This window comes from Oryza brachyantha, chromosome 12 (genome assembly GCF_000231095.2).
Source record: "Oryza brachyantha chromosome 12, ObraRS2, whole genome shotgun sequence".
Taxonomy (NCBI): Eukaryota; Viridiplantae; Streptophyta; class Magnoliopsida; order Poales; family Poaceae; genus Oryza; species Oryza brachyantha.
In genome coordinates, this window is record NC_023174.2 from 15245047 (window position 1) to 15271313 (window position 26267).

The window sequence follows — 26267 nt, forward strand, 5'->3', positions numbered from 1 at the left end:
TGCTTGAGATCAGTGTGTTGGATGGCATTAACTGACTAATTAAGCCAGAGGTGATGGATGGTTGGTTTGTGCCTAATTATTTTAGCTCCATCGATCCATTCTTGAAATCTCGATGCATGCATGTATGGCCGTGTGGGGCGGCCGTTGTCGCCTCACTCACCTTTAAATTAATCGGCTGCAAATTAAATCATTCTTATGTTGTTTCTCCAGCTGGATCATTCTTATTTCTTTAACAATAGTTTTATATATGACATGTCTATATATGCTGTCCTTGTAATTTAAACTACAAATTTAAAAAGTTATTAACGGTTAATACTATGTGTTGTCGACAACACGTATGTTTATTAAAACAACCAGAATTATAAACCTGGAGGGAGTAGCTAGCCTACATGGTGCATGGTACTCTTATATGTGTACATTATTAGGACATTAAAATTAGGTGCATACGCTGATCGATGTGCATATGTACGGTGCTGAGATTAAGGACGATGGCGTACGTACGTACGCATCTCTGTACGTACACACGCACGCACGGTGAGAACTAACTGAAGAAAACAATACATCTTGTTTAATTACGCAAATGTATGGCAAACATATCCTAATCCAAAGTGAAAGGATGTTCTAAATTGCAAAGGGCATAAACATATCAGGATATATGTGAAAACTTTGAAATAGTGGTAGTCAAAATTGAATTTTTCATTAAAAAATATTTTAGCCTAAATAGCACGTAGCGCTAAATTTAACGAAATCATCATATAATAAGGAGTGTTCTAAATTTTTGATCGGCTTGAAACTAATATGATAACAATGATTGAAGCGCATAGGAATGAATTAAATATAAGAGAGTCATAAAGTTAGATTATTAAGAAAAAAATCTTATCTTAAGAATACTAATGAACAAAGCTTTTGTAAAATCATATTATTTAGAAACATAAAAACCATGTCCACGATAATCCATCTAGGTTTTGTGTTTTCCATGCGATTGATAAGGGGATACAATGTGTTTGGTGTGGCCATAACCACGGACAGCCAAATGTCAGCAAATAGGATTTAATTTGTGAAGGAGCTTCCAAGCACATAAGTCGCATTTATTCTGGACCTGTAGTTTTTTCAAGCCTCCAAATCAGCTTTGTGCCGTACTTTTTGAAACCAGTCTCAGAATTTTTGCAAGTTCAGCCAACTTGGTGTTGTACCATCCGTTCATCAGAATCAATGCTAAAATATGAACTTAATTAGATGTAGTGGTGGATCTGGCCAATAATATTAAGGGGTCTGTGTTGAGTTATGATCCAAATCTCTAGTATGAGAGTCCGACTTCGCCGGGAGGCTTGGGCCAGAGGGAAGCGGTATGGACTATATGGTTTTAGAGTTTCACCTATATATATACCTCTTGTAAGCCGCCGTGCGGAGTTGTAACCTCATCTTGAAATAGTGAAGAAATTTTGTTGTCTGACGCCCGTGGTTTTTTCTCTCCTACTTTGGAAGGGTTTTCCACGTTAAATCTTGTGTCTTCTGTAATTGATCTACTATGTTCATCGTTTATTTGCATGTTGTTATTCTAACGGTCTGAACAAATTAGATAGAGTTTCAGGACATTCCTTTCTATTGATCTTTATCATAAATTTTAAGGGGTCATCGTGGGGTCTCTAATAACTTTAACAGAAATAGCGGGGTCTCGAGTCCCTACCGCCCCATGCCAAATCCGCCCTGATTAGATGCATCGTCAGTCCCCAAATAGGACCCATCTAATATTTTCAAATCTTTTTTTTTTTGGTTTTGTCCTGTTCGGAGGGGCCTCCGAAGGCTTAATTTGGGAACCTCTTTGTTGAGTCATATATCATGCTAGACTAAATTACATATATATCCAAACCTAGATGAGCGTGTTAGGCATGTAGAAGAACAGGTGATCACCAACCACAACTATTTTTTTCAATGCTGCGTTGAGTATATAGATCATGACTTTGAAGATGGAGGGATATTTTGAAATGGAGAAAGAGTAAAGATGACACCCCACGCATTGTGATGAGGCATATTAGTGTGCAGTGCTGCTGCAAATTTTAATGTATAGACATGAGGAGGATTTTACATCTAAAGAATATTAAAACAAAAATTGTAGAAATTGATTTTCGTTGGCGGAAAATCGATCTTAGCTGGCGGTTGGATACCATTAGTCATTACAATTGTTGGCGGGATATTTGGCCACAGGGAAAAATGTGTTTTAGCTGCTAGGAAAAATATGTTTTGTACTAGAGCAAAATTATATAAAAATGAAAAGCGACATTTTCAACATAAAACAAATATCCTCTCACAATGTATGCGATGTTCTATTGAATGAAACTAATTTATAGTGCTATAGATATTCCTATACTTTTCTATGAGTCTGTTTAAATTTAAATATGTTTGTAATAAAGTATTGGAATGATTTCAGTGTCTGTTTTTTTTTTTTGATCTCTCTTTGGAGCCATGCATGTACGCGGCCGGCCGAGCAAGATCAGGACACATACGAGACGAGATCTGCCGGTTTAATTAGCTTTTGCTGCTGTCGATGGATCGCCTAATACGTGTCATGTTGCATCTGACAGTATCACACACGCCAGTGACACAGGCTAATCAATTGATTAATTCATTGGTTGATTCATCACAAGAAAATTATACTATTTGGCTAGGCCGTCTCCTCTCTCTCTCTCTCTATCTCTTAATGTATGTAATCTCTGTACTTATTAGTGGTTGAATAATTACATGATTCTGTCTCTAATGATAATAAATCTAGCAGGAAGCTTCCCCGATCCTCCCATGCACGTACTTTTGGACGGCTCTGATCGGCCCTTGCGCGCCGAACGGACGGCACGATGGCACCTCTTACGGACACCTTTTGTCCGAGGGCATGCACAGCGCAGGCTACACGTACAGATAAGGAGCTTCGGCATGTCACGTAGAAAAAAAAATGAAGACCCTTATTCGCTCAATGGATATGGCTTGAATTTGAAATGGGTCCCACCTAAATTTTCTAAGTGAATCCTTCTCTCTTTATATTTCACCGCGTAAAATTCCTATCATGTTACTAAATTTGCATTGAACTCCCTCAAACAACAGAGGAACTTGTGTATTAATCTATAGCCCACGTGTCATACAACAACCACAACAATGGGGTGACACCCTTTTCCTTCCTCCCTGTCGAGCCCAAGCAACACTGGAGCCCGCGCGATGACGGATCGAGGCAAGGCGACGGCGGATTGACGCCAGGTGTCGGCGGCGAATCATCATCCTTCGTCATCGTCCCTCCAACCCGTCACCCTGCCGGTGAATCACGCAACACTAGTATGTTCCCTTCCTTTCCTTCTTCATAGCCTTTGGGGATATGGGGTGACCACACGGGGTACAAAGTCGCCTAACGCATCGCTTGAGCAGCACCTCTGACCTTACTCTAATGACGAACGTGTGTCCTTTGTAGGGCGCGAGTGGCTCCGGAAGGGCATGGTTCCATCCGGAGTGGCACGTCAGTATTGTCGTGGAGAGCTATAGTCACTCACTATCGTGGTGCACTATGTATGCCATAAGAAGCTTCTTTTGGCTCCAACCAACAGAAATCTCTCTTCTAAATAACCGTGACTTTTCGCTCTAGATTATATGTCTCAATAGAACTCAACTTCTCGTGATGCATCTACATCACTACTCTATCCGTTTTATATTATAAGTCAATTTAGATTTATTACAAAGAAGGCATATTCAAATTGATTAGATTAATAGCAAAATATACTAACATATATGACACTAAATTAATTTAATTAGATCCACCATTGAATATATTTTCTATAACATATTTATTTTATAAAAAAACATTGCTATATTTTTTCTATAAACTTATCTAACATAAATATGTTTAACTTAATACAGCCAAAGTGAAGCGCAGGGAGTAGCTTGCTTCAAAAAATCCCCGGGGCCTCAGCCAGGCACATTGTTTTTGTTTTTAAGACGGGGAGAAATTGCTATGGAGGCCCATGAAGAGGAGCATCCCAATCAAGCTATCTTGGGCCAAAAATGAAGCTTATTGGGCCTGTAGTTATCCTGGCCCAGTAGGCTGGATGGGCTTCTGTCGCCTCTTTCCCATCGATACCACATGGACCACACATTTTTATGAAAAGTCCATTCGTTCCCCCTCAACTATGGACCAAGCTTGATTCATGTCCCCAACTGTAGAACTTGGCTCCCTCGCGAGCTAATTTAAATCTATACTTTTAATAAGTATATTAACAAATTTATTTGAAACTATGGTAATATGTATTTACCAATTTGTTTAATTTACCATGATATATTACACATTAAATTAATCACGACGCTATATGTTTTAGTTTTCATTTTATATTTTTTATACCCAGTTTTGCTAGTGATAGATGCGAAAGAGACTCAAGTCATAGTGCGAGACAAAATAGACATTTTTACTGCATCTTGTCATAATTCATTCATGCATGTGATGTTTGCGTGGGCCAAAGAAAAAGAAAAAAGGGCATTTTGTCTGTGCTTTGGACGAACGATCATCCACCGATCGACGAGAACCAAACAAAAAGCATCGCGTCCATTTCTCTTTGCATTACCATCATCCACACATTTTTGCCTCCATGGTGTCATCATTATATGATATCTTAACTTTCATGAATAATCCAGTCGTGTTATGGGTAGCTTAAATTAACCAAATTCACGAGTGGTCAAATTTTTTTTCTCTAAGACGGTAAAAGCCCGATGCTTGCTTAAAGAAAAGATACACCAAATTATTATAAAAATTACGGCTTTGCGCATAACATTTCGCAAGATATAGAGCAAGCTAAACTGCTAAAGCGACACACGTCCTTAGATTTACAATAGGGCTCAATGCCTGGTGTGTATTTTAATTTCCTTAATTTTGTGCTATTGTCGGTTGTAATGTATTACGTCTGTTTCGATTTCGTATTATAAGATATTTGGTCATCATTAGATTTATATGAATGCGAATGAATCTGGACACATAAATAGAGTATATTGGTCCAAAAGTAAATCTAGGTAGAGCCATATGTTTAAATTGATCCAAAAAATAGATCTTTAAATTGTTTTTCCGCCACCGTATAACTACTACTTGTCAGCACTGGCAGAAAACGAAAATTAAAATGTGGGGAAACGGAGATTGTGTTTGGTTCTGCACACAGTATCAATGGAATCACATCCTCTCTCTTTTGGAATAAATGTTAGGTTTAAAATTCGTATAATGATTTAAACATTTCTATGGCGTTGATTCTTCGTATTCCATCCGTTCCATATTATAAGACTTTATAGCCTTGTCTGGATATATATATATATATATATATATATATATAAAATAAATCTAGACATATATATACATTGATACATAGATAAATCTAAATAAATGCAGAAAGTTTTATAATATGAAACGGATGGAGTATATATAAATTCATACGTTTTTAGCCCAATTAGGTGCTTAAAAAATGAACCAAGCAATAAGAAATCAAAAGTGACCGCTAAAATAACTGAAAATGAATATTTTCTCTTAATCTTAGTGTTTGTAAGATATTCTAAATTGTCTATATTTTAACAGATGGAGTACCATAAAAAATTCTATATCAATGGTGGCCACAGATTATTATTATTTTTGGCTATAACGGGGATGAAGCATATTATTGATTTATCAATGGCAACCATCATACGTTGATACTAACGTCACAATGCCTGTCATCTTTGTTGGATGAGAAAAAGGAGATCTTAACAAAAACTCAAACTATTCTAGGTGTAAGTAGCCTTGAGAACACCAAATTAATTGATGTAAATACACATCATTCGCTCTGTTCAAAATCAACTTTTAAAATAATAGATCTTAACAACTAACAAATATCAGGGGTGGATCCAATAACCCGATCAAGGGGAAGGGGGACACCTTCCTCTTTCCCTAGCCCCCCATCTACTATCTTCGGACCGAGCTAACAAGCTAACATACTATGGCACTAATCAGCTTGTAGCTCACTTCGGACAACAGTGGTTGGGCTGAAAAGGAGAACAAGAACTAAGAAACTAATATTACCGACACACCGGATGGTGGTGTAAATTGGGTAACAACCTACTTTACAAAGATATAGTGGTTGTGTTGAATACATGAGTGACAGATGTGCTAATAGGTGACAGTGGGACCTGCTCTAATAGGTGGGCTATGCTCGCTGCTGAAAGGACGGTTCAAACAGTCTTACTTTGAAAAATATATAAAAAGAGACACGACCAACCGATATGTCGCGAACTTATGGTGTTTGTTGGTTGGCTTCTGATGACAAAATAACATTCGGCAGGATACATCATTGAACTAGTTTGTGACGATTTGTTTTTAGTCTTCATGACAAACACCTTGTTTTCATCACTAAGCCACATCGTCCTCTACCGAAGATCGTAAAATGAAATAGCATTATGATGTATATAGGGCTGGATAACGAGCCAGCTCCGGCTCAGCTCGGCTCGGCTCGGTCCAGCTCGTTAAGATAACGAGCTAGCTCGGCTCGGCTCGTTATCGTAACGAGCTAAAAACCCAGCTCGGCTCGGCTCGTTATAAAGCCCGAGCTGGATCATTAGGCCCGTGAGCCATGCATAAAAAGTTAACCTAAATAATTTTTTAATAGGTTATACAAGCAAATTTTTATTTTAAACATGCAAATCATATGAAATTGTATTTAAATATTAAAGTTTGAACCAACAAATCACATGGTGAACCTATGAAGTACTGAATACATGCATTACAGGGTAAAATCAATGAACGCCGGTGAATCTTGTGTCTTTGGTCTAGCTCGTTAGGCTCGCGAGCAGCTCGAGCTGGCTCGTGATCTCTAACGAGCTAAAATGCTAGCTCGGCTCGTTAGAAAAATGAAACGAGTCGAGTCGAGCCGAGCCGAGTTTGTCACGAGTCGAGCGAGCTAACGAGCCACGAGCTTTCTGTCTACCCCTAGATGTATAGCTCCGATTTCACGAGTAATTTGTCACATAAGGTCACATGTGTTAGTGTCCCTTCACTCCATGGGGATCCAACGTGTAAGGAAGTGGGAGCAGGGTTAGAGTCTCCACACTAGATCTGCCTTTGTTGGGTGTATAGGATCATTATTATAAGTTGTTTTTTTGGATAGCGAGTACGTACTTGGACAAAGCGAGTACTAAATTTGACTCTAAAACTAAATTATAGCAAGTTTTAGCCAAATTTAGAAGAACTTGGAGCTTCAACTTAGAGACCATCTGACCGAGCAATGGATGGTTAGAGACCACATAAGTTGGTTTGACCGAATAAATCCAAACTATAGATAGTTATCGTGTTTCCATGTATATGGTTTTTCGTATGAGTGAAAACATGTAGATATCATCCGATTTGATCATCTTTGAAAACACCTAACGTTGAGGATATGATAGGGACTTATAGATTCCAAGGAGATACGGAGCTGGATTCGAATAGTGATATGTACATTCAAATGCAAACATGGCATTGATAATTCAATAGATGTGGATTATCTGGCTTTTTGGTTGGATTATACAGTAGTCATTTTTGTGGATAAATTAGACATTTCAAGCCCAAAGATCATTTGGCGGAAGCCCATTATTTAACCTAATTCATCCATCACCCTAGTTGTCTGGCTCCTTGTCCCAAAGGTGACGCGTCAAGCCCTTTCACGTTGTTCATTGTATTAATTGCATATAAATGTCACACTTGATGATTTTAATTTGTGTTTGAGTCGAGTCCGCAACATATCCATCATCCAAAGCAATCCACTCAACATCCACACCCGTTTTGAATCTGCTTAAAAGTTATGGTTTAAGATATGGGATGACCAATATCCGTCCGAACTTGATCTATCTTCTTCCCTGGTTTCTCAGATCATCATAGACTTTAACCCTGTTAATACGTGGAGAAGCCCCATGGAGGCAAGACCAAGCCACGCCTACGGTTGGTTATATTAACGACGGCATCAATCCAGCACAATTAATTAGCCAAGCAGTTTATTTTTTCAATTCTATCTATACATTTTGTTCTAATTTATCAATATTTGTAGGCTTGTACCATCAGCCATATGTCTTTCTCATGGAGTATAGATCCCTTCATATGTCTATCTTGAAAATCTTCCGTTCAATGTACAAGACGAGGTTCCGTTTATCCCCAATTTATCGTAATTGGCTCTACCAATTAATTTTAATCCATGCCATCAGCTTGGTCAGCTTTCAAGACCAAGATGGTTTGCAGCTCTGTAACACCGTAACATTTTAAGAAAATTATGTGTCTTTATCGTGTTAGTGACTCTACCAAAAATAAGGGCAATTTGGAGGCTCATGTACAGCACCAACAAGTTGAGTACTCCCAAAACCCTCGTGACCACATGGACCGAGTCCACCACACCAAAACCCTCCCACACGCTCGCGCCGGCGCGAACCCGCAAATTCCAAAAATGGAAAAGAAAGGAAAAAAACCACCACGAGAGCTCGCTCTCGCGCCAGAAAAATGGCGCCAACCTCCCCCCAATCTCCCGCCTTCTTCTCCCCCCTCTATTTCACCCCGCCTCGCATCGCCTCCCCGCCAGATCGAACCCTACCCCGAGCTCCCAGATCCCCCCGCCTCCACGACGCCGCTGCTTCCCATGGCCACCTCCGACGCCTCCTCCGCCGCCGCCGCGGGCAAGAAGCGCGGGAGCTACAACTGCGGCCGGTGCGGGCTCCCCAAGAAGGGCCACGTCTGCTCCGTCGCGGCGCCCGCCGGGGACGCCGGGACGGAGCACAAGCTGCCGAGGAGGGCGCTCCACTTCGACGAGGCGGTGGCGCCGCCGCCGCCGCCGGCGAAGAGGGTGAAGGTGGAGGTGGTTGAGGTGGACTCCGACGAGGGGGAGAGGGAGGACCGGGGCGGGCCGGTGGAGGTGGCCGGCGGGCGGCGGCTGCCCTGGGAGGCGGTGGTGGAGGTGCTGCGGCGGCTCCCGCCGAGGGGCGTGGCGGCCTCCGCCGCCGTCAGCCGCGGCTGGCGCGAGTGCGCGCGGAGGGTGTGGCGCGCCGCCGAGGAGCTCCGCCTCCGCGCCGCCGGGGTGCGCCCCGTCGGCGCGCTTCTCCCGCGCTGCCCCGCGCTGTCCACCCTCGTGCTCCGCATGGAAAGGTGAGCAACGCCCATGGATCATCCGCCGTCGAGCGCGCCATGGAACACGATGATGCATTGCAGCCCACTAACGAATCAAACGACAAAAAAAAAACTAAAAAAATTATTCACCATGACATCGTGTGCTAATCCAACGGAAGAGCACGGGGTTGTTCTTGATGTGGTAGGGATGGTTTCCCGCGTGCAGATGTGCGATCTGATCTGGTGCCGTGAGATCTCTCGCTCGTGGGATCTTTGAGCGTGTGCCTGGTTAGATTAGATCCAGTCATCGATTCACCGTGGTGCCTTGAGATTGGTCTATGGATCTTTCTTTGATCGGTGCCTGGATGGCTGGATCTGGATGGATTTGTGAGCAGGAAGCAGGGATCTGAATTCTGATAGTTTGTCCATCTATGATGGAATACTGTTTGGTGCAAGAGATGGCATGGACCTGTTATGTGCACTAAGTACAGAATTCTGGTTAGCCGTGCCACTCAATTTTTGGTTTGGAATATCAGATTTGCTTGATCTGATGATTCAGATATCGTTTTGTTGGTTATTTAGGCAAAACTGGGGGATTAGTGGGCAGATCTGGTGTTTCGTCCTGCGAACTATGCTAAAAATATGGGTTGTATCATGAACAAAGCCAGCAAAATGGCAATTCTTTGCTTTGTTTGCTTATTACTACAGTGAGAAAAAGAAAAGAAAGTCTGGTTTATCTAGATATACTCTGAGTGCTGATTTCTGGTAGTACATGTTTTATAACATACATGTATAGCTCACTCTCTTTAATGTGAGAGGGACATTCTAACGATTTTGTTGTGTTGTGTATTTGATGCAGCGACGTTGATGCCACTATGCTCGCATGTGTCGCGTTTTCTTGCCCTAGTTTGCAATCTCTGGAGATCAGCATGGCTGATGGTGCAGCCAACCGGATGACAGGGTACGGTGAAATATCACTTCCAATTCATGCGATAGCTTTGTTCCATCTTGTGTAGGAATGCATGTCTATATGCTACTCCTCCGTTTCGTAATGTAAGACTTTCTAGCATCGTATAGATTCATATGGATGCTAATGGATCTAGACACGTATATAAATTATATATATTCAGCAATGAATGAATATAAATAAAGCTAGAAAGTCTTATAATATAAAACATATGTAGTAGTTTTTAGCAGTGTCCCATTTGCATTATTCTGTTAGTGTTATATGCTTTAAGATTTCCATCATTCTCCTACACAAAAAAGATGTACATTATTCTGACTGATGCTTTATGCCACAATTGTCTTACTGTTTGCTTGTTGTCACAGTACATGACATTTCAAAAATTACCCAAGAAACTCTGTATATATATATATATATATATGTTCAATTAGCATTTTAAGCCTTGAGTTGTCTCTGAACCGACTTTTGTTTTGTCCACACAGGGAGGAGCTGACCAGGTTTGTCTCGGAGAAGCGATCTCTCTCGGTTCTCAAATTAGATGGCTGCAGCAATCTTGCTTTTCTTAATATAAACTCTTCGAGCCTTTCAACACTTTGGCTATCAGACCTGTCTTCGCTTTCAAAATCGGTAAAACAACCTGCTCTCACAATTTTTGAGTTAAATTGATCTTCAGTTGCATAAATTCATTGAGGTATTAACTTCTTGCAGGTCATAAACTGTCCTAATATGAGTGAGCTCTCACTGGGGTTTACCCAACAAAATAATGATTCTACCGATCTGATTAGTCTGATGGATAGTCTGGGTCGTACCTGCTCAAATTTGAGAAACCTGCACATATCCTCAATTCACTTATGCAATGAAGCTGTGTTTGCTCTAGAGAGTGCTAATCTCAGGTACTTTATAATATATGCTTTTCATTTTTCTGGAATTGTTAGTCTTTTGAGTTCAATCGTTCAACCATACATTTCCTTGTTTTGTCAGGGGCCTATGCGTGCTATCCTTGATTCTTGGTTCAAAAATAACAGATGCAGCTGTTGCATCTATTGTTCGCTCTTACGCAAGCTTGGATTTACTCGATTTAAGCGGGTAAGCCTTTGTTTTGTGATGTCAAATTGCTTCAAATCAGTTGGGTGATATATTGTCAGGATGTTCTTCCAAAACATCATCTGAAATTATTTTGCTTGAATTCCAGATCCAGCATTACTGATAATGGACTTGGGATGATCTGCAAGGCATTCCCTCATACTCTAACGAGGCTTCTCCTTGCCCTGTGCCCAAATGTCACATCAGGTAAGCTCTGTTTCTTTGTTCCATTGATTAAAAGAAAATCAAAGAAGACAATAAGTAAGACTTGCTCTTCTGATTTATAGGTGGGGTTCAGGTGGCTACTGCACAGTTGCCACTTCTTCAGCTCATGGACTGTGGCAAGAGCTTGTGTGCTAATTCACAGCCTGAAGCTGAGAGATCGTACTTTGGTGAAATTTTTGGAGGGATTAAATTTTGTTCAAAATTACCTGTCCAGAGAAAGCAGCAGCCTACTTACCAAAAGCTGATTATAAAGCATGCTAACCTGAAGAAACTGAGCCTTTGGGGTTGTTCAGCTCTGGATGTGAGTCCCCAGAATTTGCTACCATCAAATCCATCCATAGTCCTGGTTGCTAAACACAACCATGGTAAAGCTGCATTTTCATTACTGATATTCTGTTTTTTCAGGCCCTGTATGTAAATTGTCCAGAGCTGAGTGACCTCAATCTCAACTCGTGTACAAATCTTCATCCAGGTGTGATGTCCTTCTTCCTGAAAATGCAGATGCCATATTTATTTACAGAGTTAAACTGCTAAAATGCAAGTGCTAACAGCGTTGGGAACATTTGTGCAGAACGGTTGCTTCTTCAGTGCCCAAGCTTGAAAGATGTACACGCCTCTGGGTGCCGCGACATGCTGATTGGAGCAATCAGAAACCAGGTACGACTTTGATGATCCTCTTTGTCAAGCATCGACAGTTTACCTTGTAATGAATCTGACTCGTATACATGGTCACTGGATGTAGTAGTAATTTAGATCAGACACCACTCCACAGAAGCAAATGTGTGCTAGCCTTTTAGCAGTTGATTACTAAATAACAACACGAACACATCTGTAGGCAGCAGGAAGTTTATGCCAGTAGATTTTGCTCCTGTCCAACAAAAAATATCTCGAGGTACTAAATTATTTTTTACCATTGGATCTAGCTGATTAGGATGTACCGTTACCTCGATGTGTTCAAAAACAATTTGGTACTACGAGGTACCGGTACCTTGAGACTGGAGCAAATCTCTTACGCTGGACATAATCAAACATCATTACTTTGAGAGCATGGTCTCCTATAATCGCCACATCTATATGTGAAAAACTTGATAAAATGCCTTCTTTTTGCCAGGTTATGAATGAGTTCGCTTCAGCAGAGCCTCGGGTTCCATGCAAGCGGCTCGCCGATGGTTCAAAACGTGTCCAAGTGCCACATTTCATGCTCGAACAGGTAAAACACTAATCAAAACCTCTACTTTTTCAGCAGATCACCATTTCCACAAGCAACGGTTTCGTTCTGGAGTTCATCCTCCTGTCTGCTGCTGTATCAGCTCTCAAAACTCTTGTGGTTGTTTCAGCAATTCGAGGAGGAGAAATGGGGCGGCGGATTGAAGCGGAGCCAATGCACCGTCCACCTGAGCTAGCCAGTTGAATAACCTCCATTGCAGCCACCGAGATTGAGTGAGGAAGAAGGCCATTGCAGTTAGTTCTGTCAGCTTGTAGTCTACTTTACATTTCTTCAGATGAATCTAGTTGAGCTAAAATCTGACCTGACATTGTCGTCGTCGTCATGGAGCTTTCTCTAGCCTCCTCCGATCTAAGTGCACTGCAACTGGAATTGAATTGGATTGGATCAAACCAATGTATGTGTGTGAATTTGTGTAGCAATGTACTCTGTAGTCTCTGTACCATTCAATTTTCTGTACTTGCAAGGCTTTCCCTTGATGAACCCCTGTAGAACAATAAGAACCTAGATCTGTTGTGTACTCTGACAATATTGAGTTTTAGACTATATAACTGCATCTCATCAATCTTGATTCTTTGCATCCAGTTTCTTTACTTTTTGAAGCTGATTATAGACCAGTAAAAAATTGCAAATTTACAGAATTTTCGTGGGGATTCCACAAACAGTTGATTTTTAATTTGGTAGGAGTTTGCAACAGAGCTCTTAAAAGTTACACCATCTGTGTCAAAATATATCTAACTTTAGGATTCAATTCTGTTTTTAACACAACTAGCGTATTCAAGAGAATACTAATATTTTATGTTTTATTTTTTTGGGTTCATCTAAAAAATATTCTGTATAAAAATTACACACATATCGAGAAATCTAAAATAAATAAATTATATTAGAAAAATGTATTTTATTTCAAATTTAGGATACAAGTGAGTTAATTTTAGTCATGTGTAAATATTAGACATGTCTTTGGTAACCTGTTAAAGATATATATTTTAGCCTAATTAATAAAATTCAGTTTTAAGAAACAATTTTAAACATCTCTTATAGATGCTGTTATCCTAACCAATTACTAAAACATTCTCCTATTTATTTTTTACCTACTTTATCATATAACTAATCGTTACTTTTGAAAAAAAAAATTTGACGCAAAAGGTTATACTAAGACAAGGGAATAAGACCGAAAATTGGAGCTGATGGTTTTCTGTTGTCTTGACCAGTGATCAATTTACTAGATAATGTTAGAGGGATTTAAACAAACTAGATATAGTGTTAGCCCCTCTTTCCATTTATCGTTGACATAAAATTTTAGAGATGGTTTAGTGGGAGCTCACATAGATCTAATAGGGCAGTGAACCCCACAGCTCATATATTAGATCCACCTCTGACAAGCTAAACTGCGGCACCTCTGACAAGCTAAACTGCGGTCAACCTAAGTCCACTACAGTTGGAATCGAGGTCTTGTTTAGGGGAGCTAAATGTTACGATAAGTCTATTTTTCAGCTTTTGATTTCTAGTTTATTTTATATATTATAAAACCACAGATACTTAAAAGCTGAAGGTTGTTAAGATTTTCTAGCATTACCTAGATTCATATAAATGTTAATGAATCTAGACACATATACATAAATTTAGATAAGACTAGAAAATTTTATAATATTAAACGGAGGTACTAGCTTTTATGGGGATTAATTGAGAAATTATGGCTGACAGAAGCTCCCAAAGAGGGACTGAATTTGGTTCGAATTCATGGTGAGGACCGGACCGCAAATCAGGTTTGAATCCGGCCCGTTTAGCGAGCGCGGCCCACGAAACGGAGAAAGGCCCACCACTATTTCGGCGGCCCAAACCACAACGACCCACGCCCCCTTTACTCGCCGCCGCCGCCGCCGTACTTACTACCAGGAAGGGCTTCACGCCGGCCGGCAGCGGCGGAGATGGCGGCGGCTCAGGTGGCGGCGGCTTGGGCCGGAGGTCTGACGCCTCTCCTCTCCCCTCCCCTCCTCTCCTCTCGATCTCTCGGTTCGCCGCCGCCGGGGAGGAGCAACCCCTTTTCTCTCCGGCTGTGGCTGTGGATGGCGACCTTGATTCGCGGCGAACGAATCCACCTAGATGCTAAATTTCGCTGGCTCTTCTTCAGGGTACGTGTCCGCGGGCAGGAGCAGAGCGGCGGCGGCGATGGCGACGCCTTGTTCTTCGATCGGCGGCGGTGCTACCGCCGGCTTCCGCCTCGCATTGCCGCAGCGAAGCATCCGGGCTACCACACGGAACAAGGGCCAGATCGTCGTGAGTGGCTTCTTTCTTACGCAAAATTTTGTAGTGATTGTGATTGATCGACTCCTACCTCGTTCTTCTTCTGCTGCTTCAGGTTGCTTGCCACTACCAGAGACAAGAAGCTTCAGCTTCAGCTCCAGCTCCACAGATTGAAGCCAAGTAAAATTCACCTCTTCCAACTAACTTGTTTAAGGATCCAATCATACTCAGTACTGTTACTTTAGCTTTGATTCTTTACTCAGTTCATATAGTGGATGTGTAGTGAGACTATAGCGCATTATATTAGTGAAAGCAATAGCGTTTCCCTGCTTTTTTTTACTTCTCAGTTTTCGCCAAATTGTATCCATGCGTTATTCAGTGAGCGAGTTTCTTCTTCTCCATGCAGTATCTTCCTAGATCAAGAGCAAAAATGATGCTTGTCTTAAGAGTAGATAGATAAATATAAGGCATAAGAAAATCACCTGATTTGGTGATGCCACCAGTCAAGGAAAAAGAAGCTGTTTTTCTACTTCCGCACCAGTCAATGTAAACCTATTATTGTCGTAAATCTGCAAAGAAACCACAAGATTTTAGAGTGGTCACTTGGGGAGAGAGAGGCCACACCTGAATATTGGAGTAAAATGAGTAACAGGAGGTTTACAAGATGAAAAACAACCGCAAGTTGTTGGAAATGTGATGTAATAGGCATTTAATGTTTAAACTGAGCTATATCCATAGTAGTTGAAGGGCACAATTTATTTAGGGAATGCATTGAGCTGTATAATTGAGCATGCAAATTAAAGTTTGTCTCTGCTTTTAAAACCTGAAGGTCAATGGAGGAGGTATATGAGGCTTTGGCTGAGCACCTTTCTTCCGTTTTGAAGAACATTGAACATCTTGACTCAAAGTAAGCTGATTTCTGGCTGTTGTTATTTTGGTCCTACTGCACTAGCACATAATGTTTCTTCAACCTTTGAATATTGTGAAATCAAGCATGTGCTGTAATCTGTCTTGTTAAACATAAATGAACTCATTTTTTCTTGTGACCTTCAACCTTCTTCTACTAGAGCAAGATTAATTTTATCTTCATTCTGTAAAATACCCTGTAATATTGTTATTAGTCATCACTTAGGTGCACCTATTCACACTCAACTGTATTGACAATTTGAATCTGAATAAACCCAGTATTTGACTTTTCTCTTGGAGCACTATTGATTCACGTTAGCTTCATTTCTAGGAACCACTTCCCCACTTAAACCACTTATCAGTACTGCTATCAACAGATACATTGTTGGTATTGCTGGACCACCTGGTGCAGGCAAGTCAACAGTTGCCTCTGAAGTTGTTCAACGTGTTAATAATCGCTGGTCCCAGAAGCATGATCATAGCAGTTCACTTATTTCAACTGAAGAAATTGCCACGATGCTTCCCATGGATGGTTTCCACCTTTATCGGTCCCAACTTGATGCAATGGAGGTCTGTTCTCTGCTATGCAACCCATATCTGAATGTTATATGGTTTTCTCTAATCATTGACATTGTTGTCACTGTAGGATCCAAAAGAAGCACATGCAAGAAGAGGAGGTGAGAGATTTTCTCCACCTATTTGGTTTCAATAATATACTCTTCGATGATCACTAACAATTAAATCAATAAATTTAGCACCATGGACATTTGACCCATCCCGGTTTTTGAAATGCCTACAGACCCTAAGAGAAGAGGTACTATCATTTTTACTATCATGTAAGGTAATAACACATTAAATTGTATTTGGACTGATTGCTGAAATATCTTTGTTTGCAGGGTTCCGTTTATGCTCCATCATTTGATCATGGTGTTGGTGACCCAGTTGAAAATGACATATTTGTAAAGCCGCAGTGAGTTATCTTTGCAGATCCAGAATATATTATCTTTGTAGATTGCAGAATACTTGAACCCTAGTTTCTTGCTTCGATTTAGTTCAAACATGAAACATGCCTGAATTATTCATATAGTTAGTTCAGATGCTGAACACTTACACACTGACCCTAGAACCTTTTAGGCCAACTCACTTTTAGCATTTCCTAACACTGGAACCTTATGCTGCTATTATTATGTGTGGAAGATCATATTCTATCAGGTACTGCATGCTAATCACCCATTTTTTTATGAATACTCATGTTTGGAACTTCGTATCATCGTATCCCTGTATTTAAATAGTGGCAAGCAAATATCTTTGTGGCGGAGGCAGGAAAAATCTATAGGAGGTGTTGGAAAGACAAGTAAACAAGCAGACCTTTTTTAATCCATATGACTATATTAAAATAAAGAGATAACAAAATATCTTTGAGTAGATATAAAATGCAAAGAAACCAAAAGGTACACAAAATCATCAGTTAGAATTTTTAAGCTAGGTAACATTGTCAATTTTAAATGGACTAAGTACATAAATCCTTGGGGTCCCCCCCAACCCCCCCAAAAAAAATAAAAAAACACACAGAGTAAGAATCTTTGTAGCATGTTCACTGACTGTAGAATTTAACTTATACACTTGTTGATTAATTGTAACTAAAAAATTCACATCAATTTTTGAAATACAAAGTACATGGTGGTTCACAAAATTTTGCATGTTGGGAGGAGCCATGGCCCCTGCTTATGAGAAGTTTTGTGTTATGTTTCATTTTTCCAATAGATTATGGCCTGCATGTCTCGTACTAAAAACTGTTTTACTTTAAACACTCCAGTTTACCCTAAGTTCATGTGCAGAACATGCTGGTTGCTAATTACTATGATTTTGGCAGGCACAAAATAGTGATTGTCGAAGGTAATTATCTATTACTGGAAGAAGATGTCTGGAGGGACATTAGAGCCTTGTTTGATGAGAAATGGTGAGTATGCAGGGGCTTTACAATAACAGCAATAACAATTCATCATGTCATGAGGCCATGAAGCTCGCTACTACAACACAACATAAGAATGCCCTTTTTTGGATAATAATTTTTAAGTTCTCATTAAATCTTGAAATGGAGAAAACAGTGTTTTATATGGTTAAAATTTACCTTGATAGGTTTATCGACATTGACATTGATGTCTCCATGCAAAGAGTGCTCAAGAGACATGTTGCCACAGGTTTGCCCTATTATTCATGTTCTTTCTCTTGGGGAGTGAATTATTATTTCAGTATTTATCCAACTTATTCGTATGTCTTGTTCCTCTTGACAGGAAAAGAGCCAGATGTAGCAGCATGGCGGGTAATTCTACCCTTTCAGCTCTCCTCCCTATTACTCAATTTTACATAAGGATGCCAACCACTGCACTGCAGTTTCCTTTTAAGAAGTCTGTTTTATACTAATATTGATCTGTTCTTTTAGATTTAAAAATCTAAGCATTTAACCAAAATGGCTCCCTCTGCCTTTTCTAGGATCGGTTGATCATGAATATAGCTATGTCCTGTGGGTATTTACAGCTAATTATGTTCAGCTAAAGATGCTAATACGTTGTCATGCTTGTCACCCCAGTTTCTGAATACTGCATGTTCTTATAATCTTGAAATTGATCATGTGAACCAGATCTCGTACAATGACCGACCAAACGCGGAGCTTATCATCAAGTCAAAAAAGACAGCAGACCTTGTAATCGGATCGGTGGACTTGTCTAGCTAGAGTCCATGTCTCAATTGTTGATTAGATGTCCGCTCTAATAATGTCCAGAGAAAGACACTGCCAACGGTTGTTTCCATGGAGATCTTTGTACATACAATAAGCTCAATGCATATCTTCATGGTGATTTTTTGTACATGGAACAAGCTTATCTCCATTCTCCAACCAGTTTGGTTGCTGTACACTCGATGAATAATTATTCAACAATGGATTCTCTACAATTTTCCTACTCCTGAAGAATGTCCAGCATCAACTATATTACTTTTCAGAGTTGTGTGTGTAAGTTCTATACTTCATGGTATACAGTTGCTCGATGAAACAATACTCCCTCGCTTTCAAAATATACTGCGTACTTTATTTTGCTAGGAGAAAGCTATGACCAATGAACTACTACTATGTTATAATATTATATTTCTTTTACATAAAATGAATTTATTAGTTCCATATCTTAAATTATTCACTTATGATTATGCTTTTATACTATATAAATAATATCTTAATAGAACAATCATTGATCAAGGGTTTGCTGTATGTCCTTTATTTTGAAATTATTTTAAAATGGAGAGAGAGAGAGTATAACCTTAAGAGACATGATTTAGATCCTTTGCAATACTAACCAATGACATATGAGCCCCAAGCATTAGGCACCAGGGTTTCATTTATCGTTTCCCCTCTAAAACCGTGCGTTGGTGGATAAATGATTATCGCTAATAATTGTATAGGAATTGCACAAATTTAAATTCAAATTTTTAAGATAAATCGTTGTGGTTTAGGTGGTCATACCGCACGATATTGAGTGATAATCGTGCGATATTGGACGATTATCATGGTGGTTTTGACGGTAACGATAATCACAACGGTTTTTGCGATATCGGTAATCATAATTTTGATGCGAAAAACCACACGATATGTCGTGATTATCACGATATACTAACATGAATTTTTCTTGTATTTTTTTTCAAAAAATTCACATGATTATTGTTATCGTGTGGCGGCTTGGGCGATTATCACGATAATCGTCACAACAATTACGATAAGTGAAACCTTCTTAGGCACAAATGTCTGTAGAATCAATAATGAAGAAAATCCCATTCCTAAGAGACGATGTACATAGACAAGTTAATCAAAAGATGCTGCATCGTTGGGAGAAAACAATAGCTAGAGTGACATGTATTTACTCAACTATTTCTTGGTAAAAGCAGCACAGATTGTCTTCAAAGATGGACAAGCTGCACCTTGAAAAGACTCAAAGCTGCCATGATTGTAAGGAGACATGATCTCCAAAGGAAAATATGTTTGTGCATAGTTTAACATGACAAAAGGCAACACCTTTAGCTGGGGAAGAAGATAGATACTCATTACAAGGAGGGTGCAGCTGAAAGCCCCCAAAAATCATGGCAGCAAACACCTTCCAGCACTTCAAGTATTTTGCTGCCTGTCCACCCACACCTCTCTCTCTCTAGAAAACAGGGAGAAAAAAAAGAACACCTCAACTTTGGCCCAACCTTGCACCCTTTATCATGGCATTAGAGCAAGTTCAATAGTATCTACTAGTTTCAATTCATCTATATTTAATCTAATAGCCAATTCATACCATAGTTATCTACAAAGCATTAATACATGATCCCACATGTCATACACACGCTGTGTTTTGGAGCCCGTGCTGTAGCTAGCTACAAATTAGTAGCCCACTGTCTTATCTCTCATCTCTAATCTTTTTAAAATATATTTATAACTGGCTTAGAGTCTACTATTGTACCTGCTATTAGGGCACAATGCACCAAACATTTGTTTAAATACTACTGCTAGACAGCAAAAGATGCAGCAAGCTGTGATGCTTCCCTGATGATAATAATGTAGTATACAAGAACACAAGCCTCCATAGCTATGCACATGGCATGCTTCTCTCTAAACAGTTGGCTCCATATTATAAACAAAAAGAACATACTCAGCCAGCCAGTTAGTCATGGCAATGCATGCCCACACATCACCAAACAGAGCATCTCATCATTGAATTGAATCCTCCTTTCCTATACTGATTCAATATTTCAATGTAATGCAGCATTAATCAAACTATTAATAGAAGGAAGGGGGCAGGCACCATCCTCATACAATACAGTTGATTAACACTTAACACCTTGCAGTAATAATTATTTGTTTGATGGGTACAGCATGATGATAATTAAACAAGCTTTTGATGGACAGTATGCATTGAGGTCCCTTTGAGCAGGGTGCCTTTACATTTTTGTCCCATTAAGGTAAAAAGAGAGATATATAGAGAGAGAAAGGGAAGAACAGGGAGAGCAAAAAATACATAATTATGGGACAGGTACTACTGGTACATGTTCTTGGCTTCTTTCTTATGTATAAGACAAGATGACACTTGGGGACTTAATGACTGCAACAGAACTGACCACACAACCAAAATGACTTTCACAGTTTCACTGATCAGGAGGTACAGAGATTTGGAGAGGACTGCGAGTATGATACAGAGATGAGCAAAGCTGCAATTAAGAAAAAAAAAGAAGCTATAGATAGGTTCTTGCATCAGATGATATTCCATCTGTTTGATGGCCTTATTGTCTTCCTCAGCTTCTGTTCTTGCATTTCTCCATTGCCCTTGGTGCTGAAACAATTCAAAACACAAATGCATGAATCGCTCTGTTCTGTTAGTAACTGACACCAAACTTAATTTAGCCTCTAGAGAAAAAGAAGTTGATCTGCTGATCTGAAACTTATGAGATGTTTATTACTACACTGACCAAGGCCAATAGCTTCTGATCCTTTCATTATCCTAAGGCGCTTGCATGATTCAACGAACATCCTGAAATTTCCATTTCGACAGAAAAATGGTCAGAATTCAGAACACCACATGTACATATGCAGAACAAGAACACATGCCATCAGAGATTCAGACTAGTATAGTATTTTAACTAGGTGGTTAACATCAAACACATAGATAATAATTAATAGATAGACAATTAATTAAGTAGAAAGATACTCACTCCCATGGGACGTCGCCGACGAGCATCCAGTCGCCGTCCTTGTCCTCGTAGGTTGGCACGTATTCAGAGCCGTTGAGCAGATCAGCAATCTTGCTCTCGTTCATGCCGTTCATCCCCTGAGATCCACAGTTTCCTGATGCAATCAATTCATATATTAGCCTTGGAAACAAAATGTTAAATTTATATGGGTAAATTTGTTTGCAATTTAGCAGTTTACACAAAATGCTAGTTCAGTTTTTTTTTTTTTTTTTTGGCTAGATGTGTTCAGAGTTTCAGAATTCAGTTTGGATTGGAGAACGATTGAGATAATTAGCTACTATATCTACTAATTAAAAGCAAGTGTCAAGGCTCAATCAGTAAACGAACCTCACACTTGCACACCTAAAAAGCCGACCAATTAATCCAACATCTTTTGGTTCTCTGAACAATACCATAGGTTCCCCCTCTCCTTTTTAAAAGAAGCACGCATCAACATGTGGATTTGATTATTATTATGCACTTGGATTATATTAGGGCAGCACATGTCAATGATCAATGTACCACTACCACCACCCCATCAGCTAGTACATATGTAGCTAATTAAGCAGATATATGTGCCACCATGCTTGCATGATCATGAGCTAGCTAGTTACCAAAGTAGCAATGCAAAAGCATTACTACACTCCGTCCCATATCGTAAGGCTTTCTAGCCTGGTCTAAATTCATTCATTGATGAATGCATATAATTTATATATGTGTCTAGATTCATTAGCATTCATATGAATCTAGACAATACTAGAAAATATTATACTGCGAAACGGAGGAGGGAGTATATGTGATCTCCATCATGTACATGTGTTAGCTAGCAAAGAGATGATCAGTAGACAATGGCATTATGCCAGACAGGGCAGGCAGACACCTACTACTACTACTACCACCACCAAAGGATATGATGCAAATCAATAATCATGCATGCAGTGCACTCCTTGGCAAAACCACATGGTGACCACCACTACACATGCAAATGCCCCCAAATGCAATCATGCACATATATACCCCCAAGTCACCATCATGAACCAAAGCTTGCTAGCTGCTAGTAATAACTTTATAACTTGACTCTGCACACACACACAAAAAAAAAGCTAAATAACAAATACCCTAATTAAAGCCTTATCTAGGCTCGACGCTAGAATTTCACGGGATTTTCGCATGAACAATATAATTTTTTTGGGGGGTAAAACTGCCACTATTTTTTCTATATTGTAAGAATACCATTAGAATAATAGTTTTGGTGGTATTTTTTTTAAAAAAATAAATTTCCAGTGGTATTTGCAGAAATAATGATTCAAACCAATTGCAATCGCCCCAACGACATAATAGCATAAATATAAGTTGTGTAAAACTAGTAATTTTCCATAAAATAGTTTAATATGAATTTATATAGGTTGGAATGAATGAATGAATTAAGTAAGTAAGAAATAAGATGGTGTGTACCAATGGAGGTGAACATGTTCTGGAGTGCGTTGGAGAGGTCGAGGTAGGAGGTGTAGATGCTGAGGTCGACCTTGCGCAGGTATGGAGCGCCGTCCATGCTCACCTTCACCAACGCCTTCTCCTTCTCCTTCTCCTTCTTCTCCGGCAGGCCCAGGCCCAGGATGTTCTTCCGGAACGACCGGACCGGCGGCCACCCCACCACCTGTGCCCTGATCCATCCATCCATCCAAAATCATCATCATTATTAGGTTTGTTAATTGATATTCTTAATTTTCTGCAGGTACCCTTAATTCGCATTATATTGGGAAAGAATTAATTGTATATAAGTGTTTGTTTATCTATTTCTTTCTTGAAGTTCAGTGCTATTTTTCACATATTGTAGTACGTTGCTTTATAATAATATCCATATATCCAGCTAATTATACACCATCTAATCCTAATAGCGAGAGCCGAAGATTCTGACCAACAGCTAATGATACTGAAAAATTGGAGAAGTTAGGTTACATAGCGCTTCTTGCTGCTAGCTTATTTTTTAGATTCTATATATATACCGAGTATTAAAATATGAGCAGGGAATTTTCTAGAAGCTCTTCAAACCGGCATATATACCATCTCTCAATAGCTTTACTTTTTGCCATATTTTAATAATATAATATTATATTACATCTATGCATTTATATATATATATATATATATTCATATGAGATTTTGACTTATTAAAATAGCTACAACTGAATACATTACATTGCCCTTTTCTAATTTATATACCCAACTTTTTTTACATGCATATATAGCTATATACTAGTATTATACAGGTGAACACAAGTGGTCCATGAGACTATTGGGAAGGGCATCAAATCATGGAAAAGGGGGAACCTTTTGTGGTGGCACACATGTACCTTCCAAAGCTAGCAACTAACCTACCTCTCCTCTATTCTTCATGCACATAATTAAATTCAGCACCCAACATCTACCACATTTCGCATCACATTTTCAATTCCTCTTCAGTTAATTAAAAAAACCCACGCACATATACTACCCTCCATTTTATAATGTAAGATGTTTGATCTTTTTGTTACAATGTTTGATCATTCGTCTTATTCAAAAATTTAGTATAAATATATTAAAAAAGACAAATCGTACTTAAAGTTCTTTTGATAATAAAGTAAGTCACAAGCAAAATAAATAATATTTTCATAATTTTTTGAATAAAACAAATATATACTACTGCAGCATCAATGGCTACTATACCAATCTACCTTTAATTTCCTCCTGTAAATAAAATTTAATATACACGAATAGAAGACTCTCGACAGTTAAGTGTGTAGAGCAGCTAGCAGGGTAGACAGATCCAAAATGCATGGTAGGCCATGCATATGTATAAATACACATATTTACTCTCAAGATACATCAACCAATGCAAGCAACCAAGCATGGGCAGCTAGTACACAGTGTGTCTATATACACACAACAACTAATATTTATTCCCTTCTTTATCGTGTGAAGTAACATCTCAAGAACTATAGGTGGCTAGTGATCGATGTGGAAATGATGGTGATGTGGACAAAAGATAGAACTGTGCAACAAAGACAGAGAGAGAGAGAAAGATAAGAGAGAGAGAGAGAATGCAATGCAGTGCAGTGCAGTGTGGCTTTATTTCTTTTATCGTGTCGGCACTAGGCAGTGTCTCCTGGTGACCCACACATAACATGCCCATGTCTCTCTGTACCCATGAACTAACCTGTCCCTCCCTAGATCCAGCCATACATAAAACATGCATACACTACACCACTAAATTTCTTTAGTTTTCTCTCCTCTCTCTTAGTAATTAAGATTGATTTGGTTTGGTATTGCAGTTTACAAGTTAGTTTGTTTGGTTTTGCATCGATCTCTAGCTGCTTTCATGCATGATTCATGCATGCATGGGTGTTCATATATCGATTTGTAACTGATGAACATATTGATTAATAACTACTACCTGGTAATTAACTGATTTTCATGATGAAATGCTTCAGCAAGCTAAGTAAGAGTACTGTAGGTTTGCTTGGTGTTGATGGAAGATGTGAGGTGGATTAGGGTTTTCAATTTGCCAAGATTTGTGACATGAAGAGGATGTGTATATATATACGATTAGTTTGGTTGCAGTTTGAATGAACCTGACTAATTGATTTGAAGAGAGATTAGTTTGCATGCATGCAATGCAAAAGGGCATTAGGAATTAAAGCTGTGGTGCGTGCACGTACTTGGGAGCCCGTGGCTTGCCGGGGTCGGGAAGCTGAACGGCGGCGGTGACGACGCTGCTCTGGCTCGGCGACCTCTTCATCCCGCCGGACGCCGGCGGCGACGCGTCGACGTCCTCCTCGCCCGCCGCTTCCTCCTTCTCGTCGTCCACCACAGCCGTGGCAGCCGGCTCCAGCTTCAGCTTGAGGTCGATGCAGGTCTCAGCGAAGCCCCTCTTCCCGGAGGAGGAGCTCCTCGCCGCCTCCCCATCGCCGCCGGGCAGGCCGAGCCGGAGCTCGGTCGCCTCGAAGCCCAGGTCCGCCGCCATTGCCGCCGCCGCCGCCACTTCACCGGCCTCAGCGTAGCTCCCCCTCTCCCAAGCTGATCGATCGATCAATGGATGAATCGATCGACCAATTAATCCCTAGCTGGCTTAAAAGTTTTCTTGGAGCAAGACAGAAAGAAAGCTCGGTGGTGTAAAGGAGTGCAATGGAAATGCAGATGCAAAATAGATAAAAGGGATGGATGGAGATGGGAGAGGGCAGAAATGATAATGGCATGGCAACAAGCTGCAGCAGCATGGGTGCGTAGAATAATAGAGCCATGATGATAATGCATGGACACTGGCCTCTTTTGCGGCTAAACCCCTCACAAAATTTATATTCTTACTCAGGTCCGGTTAGTGTTAATTTTACAGTCGTGGAGAAAATACACGGAGAAGGATGTGCTCAAATTTTAGTGTAGCATCTATAGGTTCCAAAATTGTATATTAGAAAATATTTATAATTTTTAGTACTTTCTAAAGGATAATAAAATTATCTATTTTTTGTTTTTACAAATTACAACTTGCATTGGGTGCACCACTTATGTGTGTGTGAGAGAGATTGACGGCTTTGGTACTAATTCCAATTAAATGTATATTCCATCTGCTTAAAATATATGTTCTATTCTTAAATAATCTCAACCATTTTAATTATATTTCATCAGATTTTTTAATACCTTGTCTACTCCTAAAACTTAAGGCATCATCTTCCCTGTCTGCATATATTTATAAGCCAATATTTAAGTTTTTAAACTTACATTTAGAA

At 39.7% G+C, this 26267-nt stretch overlaps 3 protein-coding genes across 4 annotated transcripts; 2 read left to right on the top strand and 1 right to left on the bottom strand.

The window, feature by feature from the left end:
* The first annotated feature begins 8599 nt into the window (after positions 1-8599).
* LOC102706249 (F-box/LRR-repeat protein 17-like) lies at positions 8600-13156 on the top strand. Its single transcript, XM_040529586.1, has 11 exons — positions 8600-9142; positions 9963-10064; positions 10550-10694; positions 10776-10960; positions 11049-11153; positions 11260-11357; positions 11438-11676; positions 11781-11847; positions 11947-12032; positions 12487-12585; positions 12713-13156. The coding sequence occupies exons 1-11, from the start codon at positions 8640-8642 to the stop codon at positions 12776-12778; spliced, it is 1695 nt and encodes a 564-aa protein (XP_040385520.1). The 5' UTR covers positions 8600-8639; the 3' UTR covers positions 12779-13156.
* Positions 13157-14484: 1328 nt separating this feature from the next.
* Positions 14485-18737, top strand: LOC102706527 (putative uridine kinase C227.14). 2 transcript variants are annotated; one of them, XM_015842924.1, is made up of 12 exons: positions 14485-14565; positions 14732-14877; positions 14960-15024; positions 15674-15751; positions 16113-16320; positions 16397-16427; positions 16506-16564; positions 16647-16720; positions 17624-17710; positions 17890-17951; positions 18045-18073; positions 18392-18737. In XM_015842924.1, the coding sequence occupies exons 1-12, from the start codon at positions 14529-14531 to the stop codon at positions 18482-18484; spliced, it is 969 nt and encodes a 322-aa protein (XP_015698410.1). In that variant the 5' UTR covers positions 14485-14528; the 3' UTR covers positions 18485-18737. The 2 variants fall into 2 exon arrangements, with proteins under 2 accessions (XP_015698410.1, XP_006664714.2); XM_006664651.2 differs by having other exon boundaries at positions 16128-16320.
* Positions 18738-20527: 1790 nt separating this feature from the next.
* Positions 20528-25754, bottom strand: LOC102716180 (auxin-responsive protein IAA30-like). Its single transcript, XM_006664108.3, has 5 exons — positions 25203-25754; positions 22960-23168; positions 21487-21619; positions 21244-21305; positions 20528-21107 (listed from the first exon to the last, which is right to left on the bottom strand). The coding sequence occupies exons 1-5, from the start codon at positions 25505-25507 to the stop codon at positions 21070-21072; spliced, it is 747 nt and encodes a 248-aa protein (XP_006664171.1). The 5' UTR covers positions 25508-25754; the 3' UTR covers positions 20528-21069.
* Between the last annotated feature and the right edge of the window lie 513 nt (positions 25755-26267).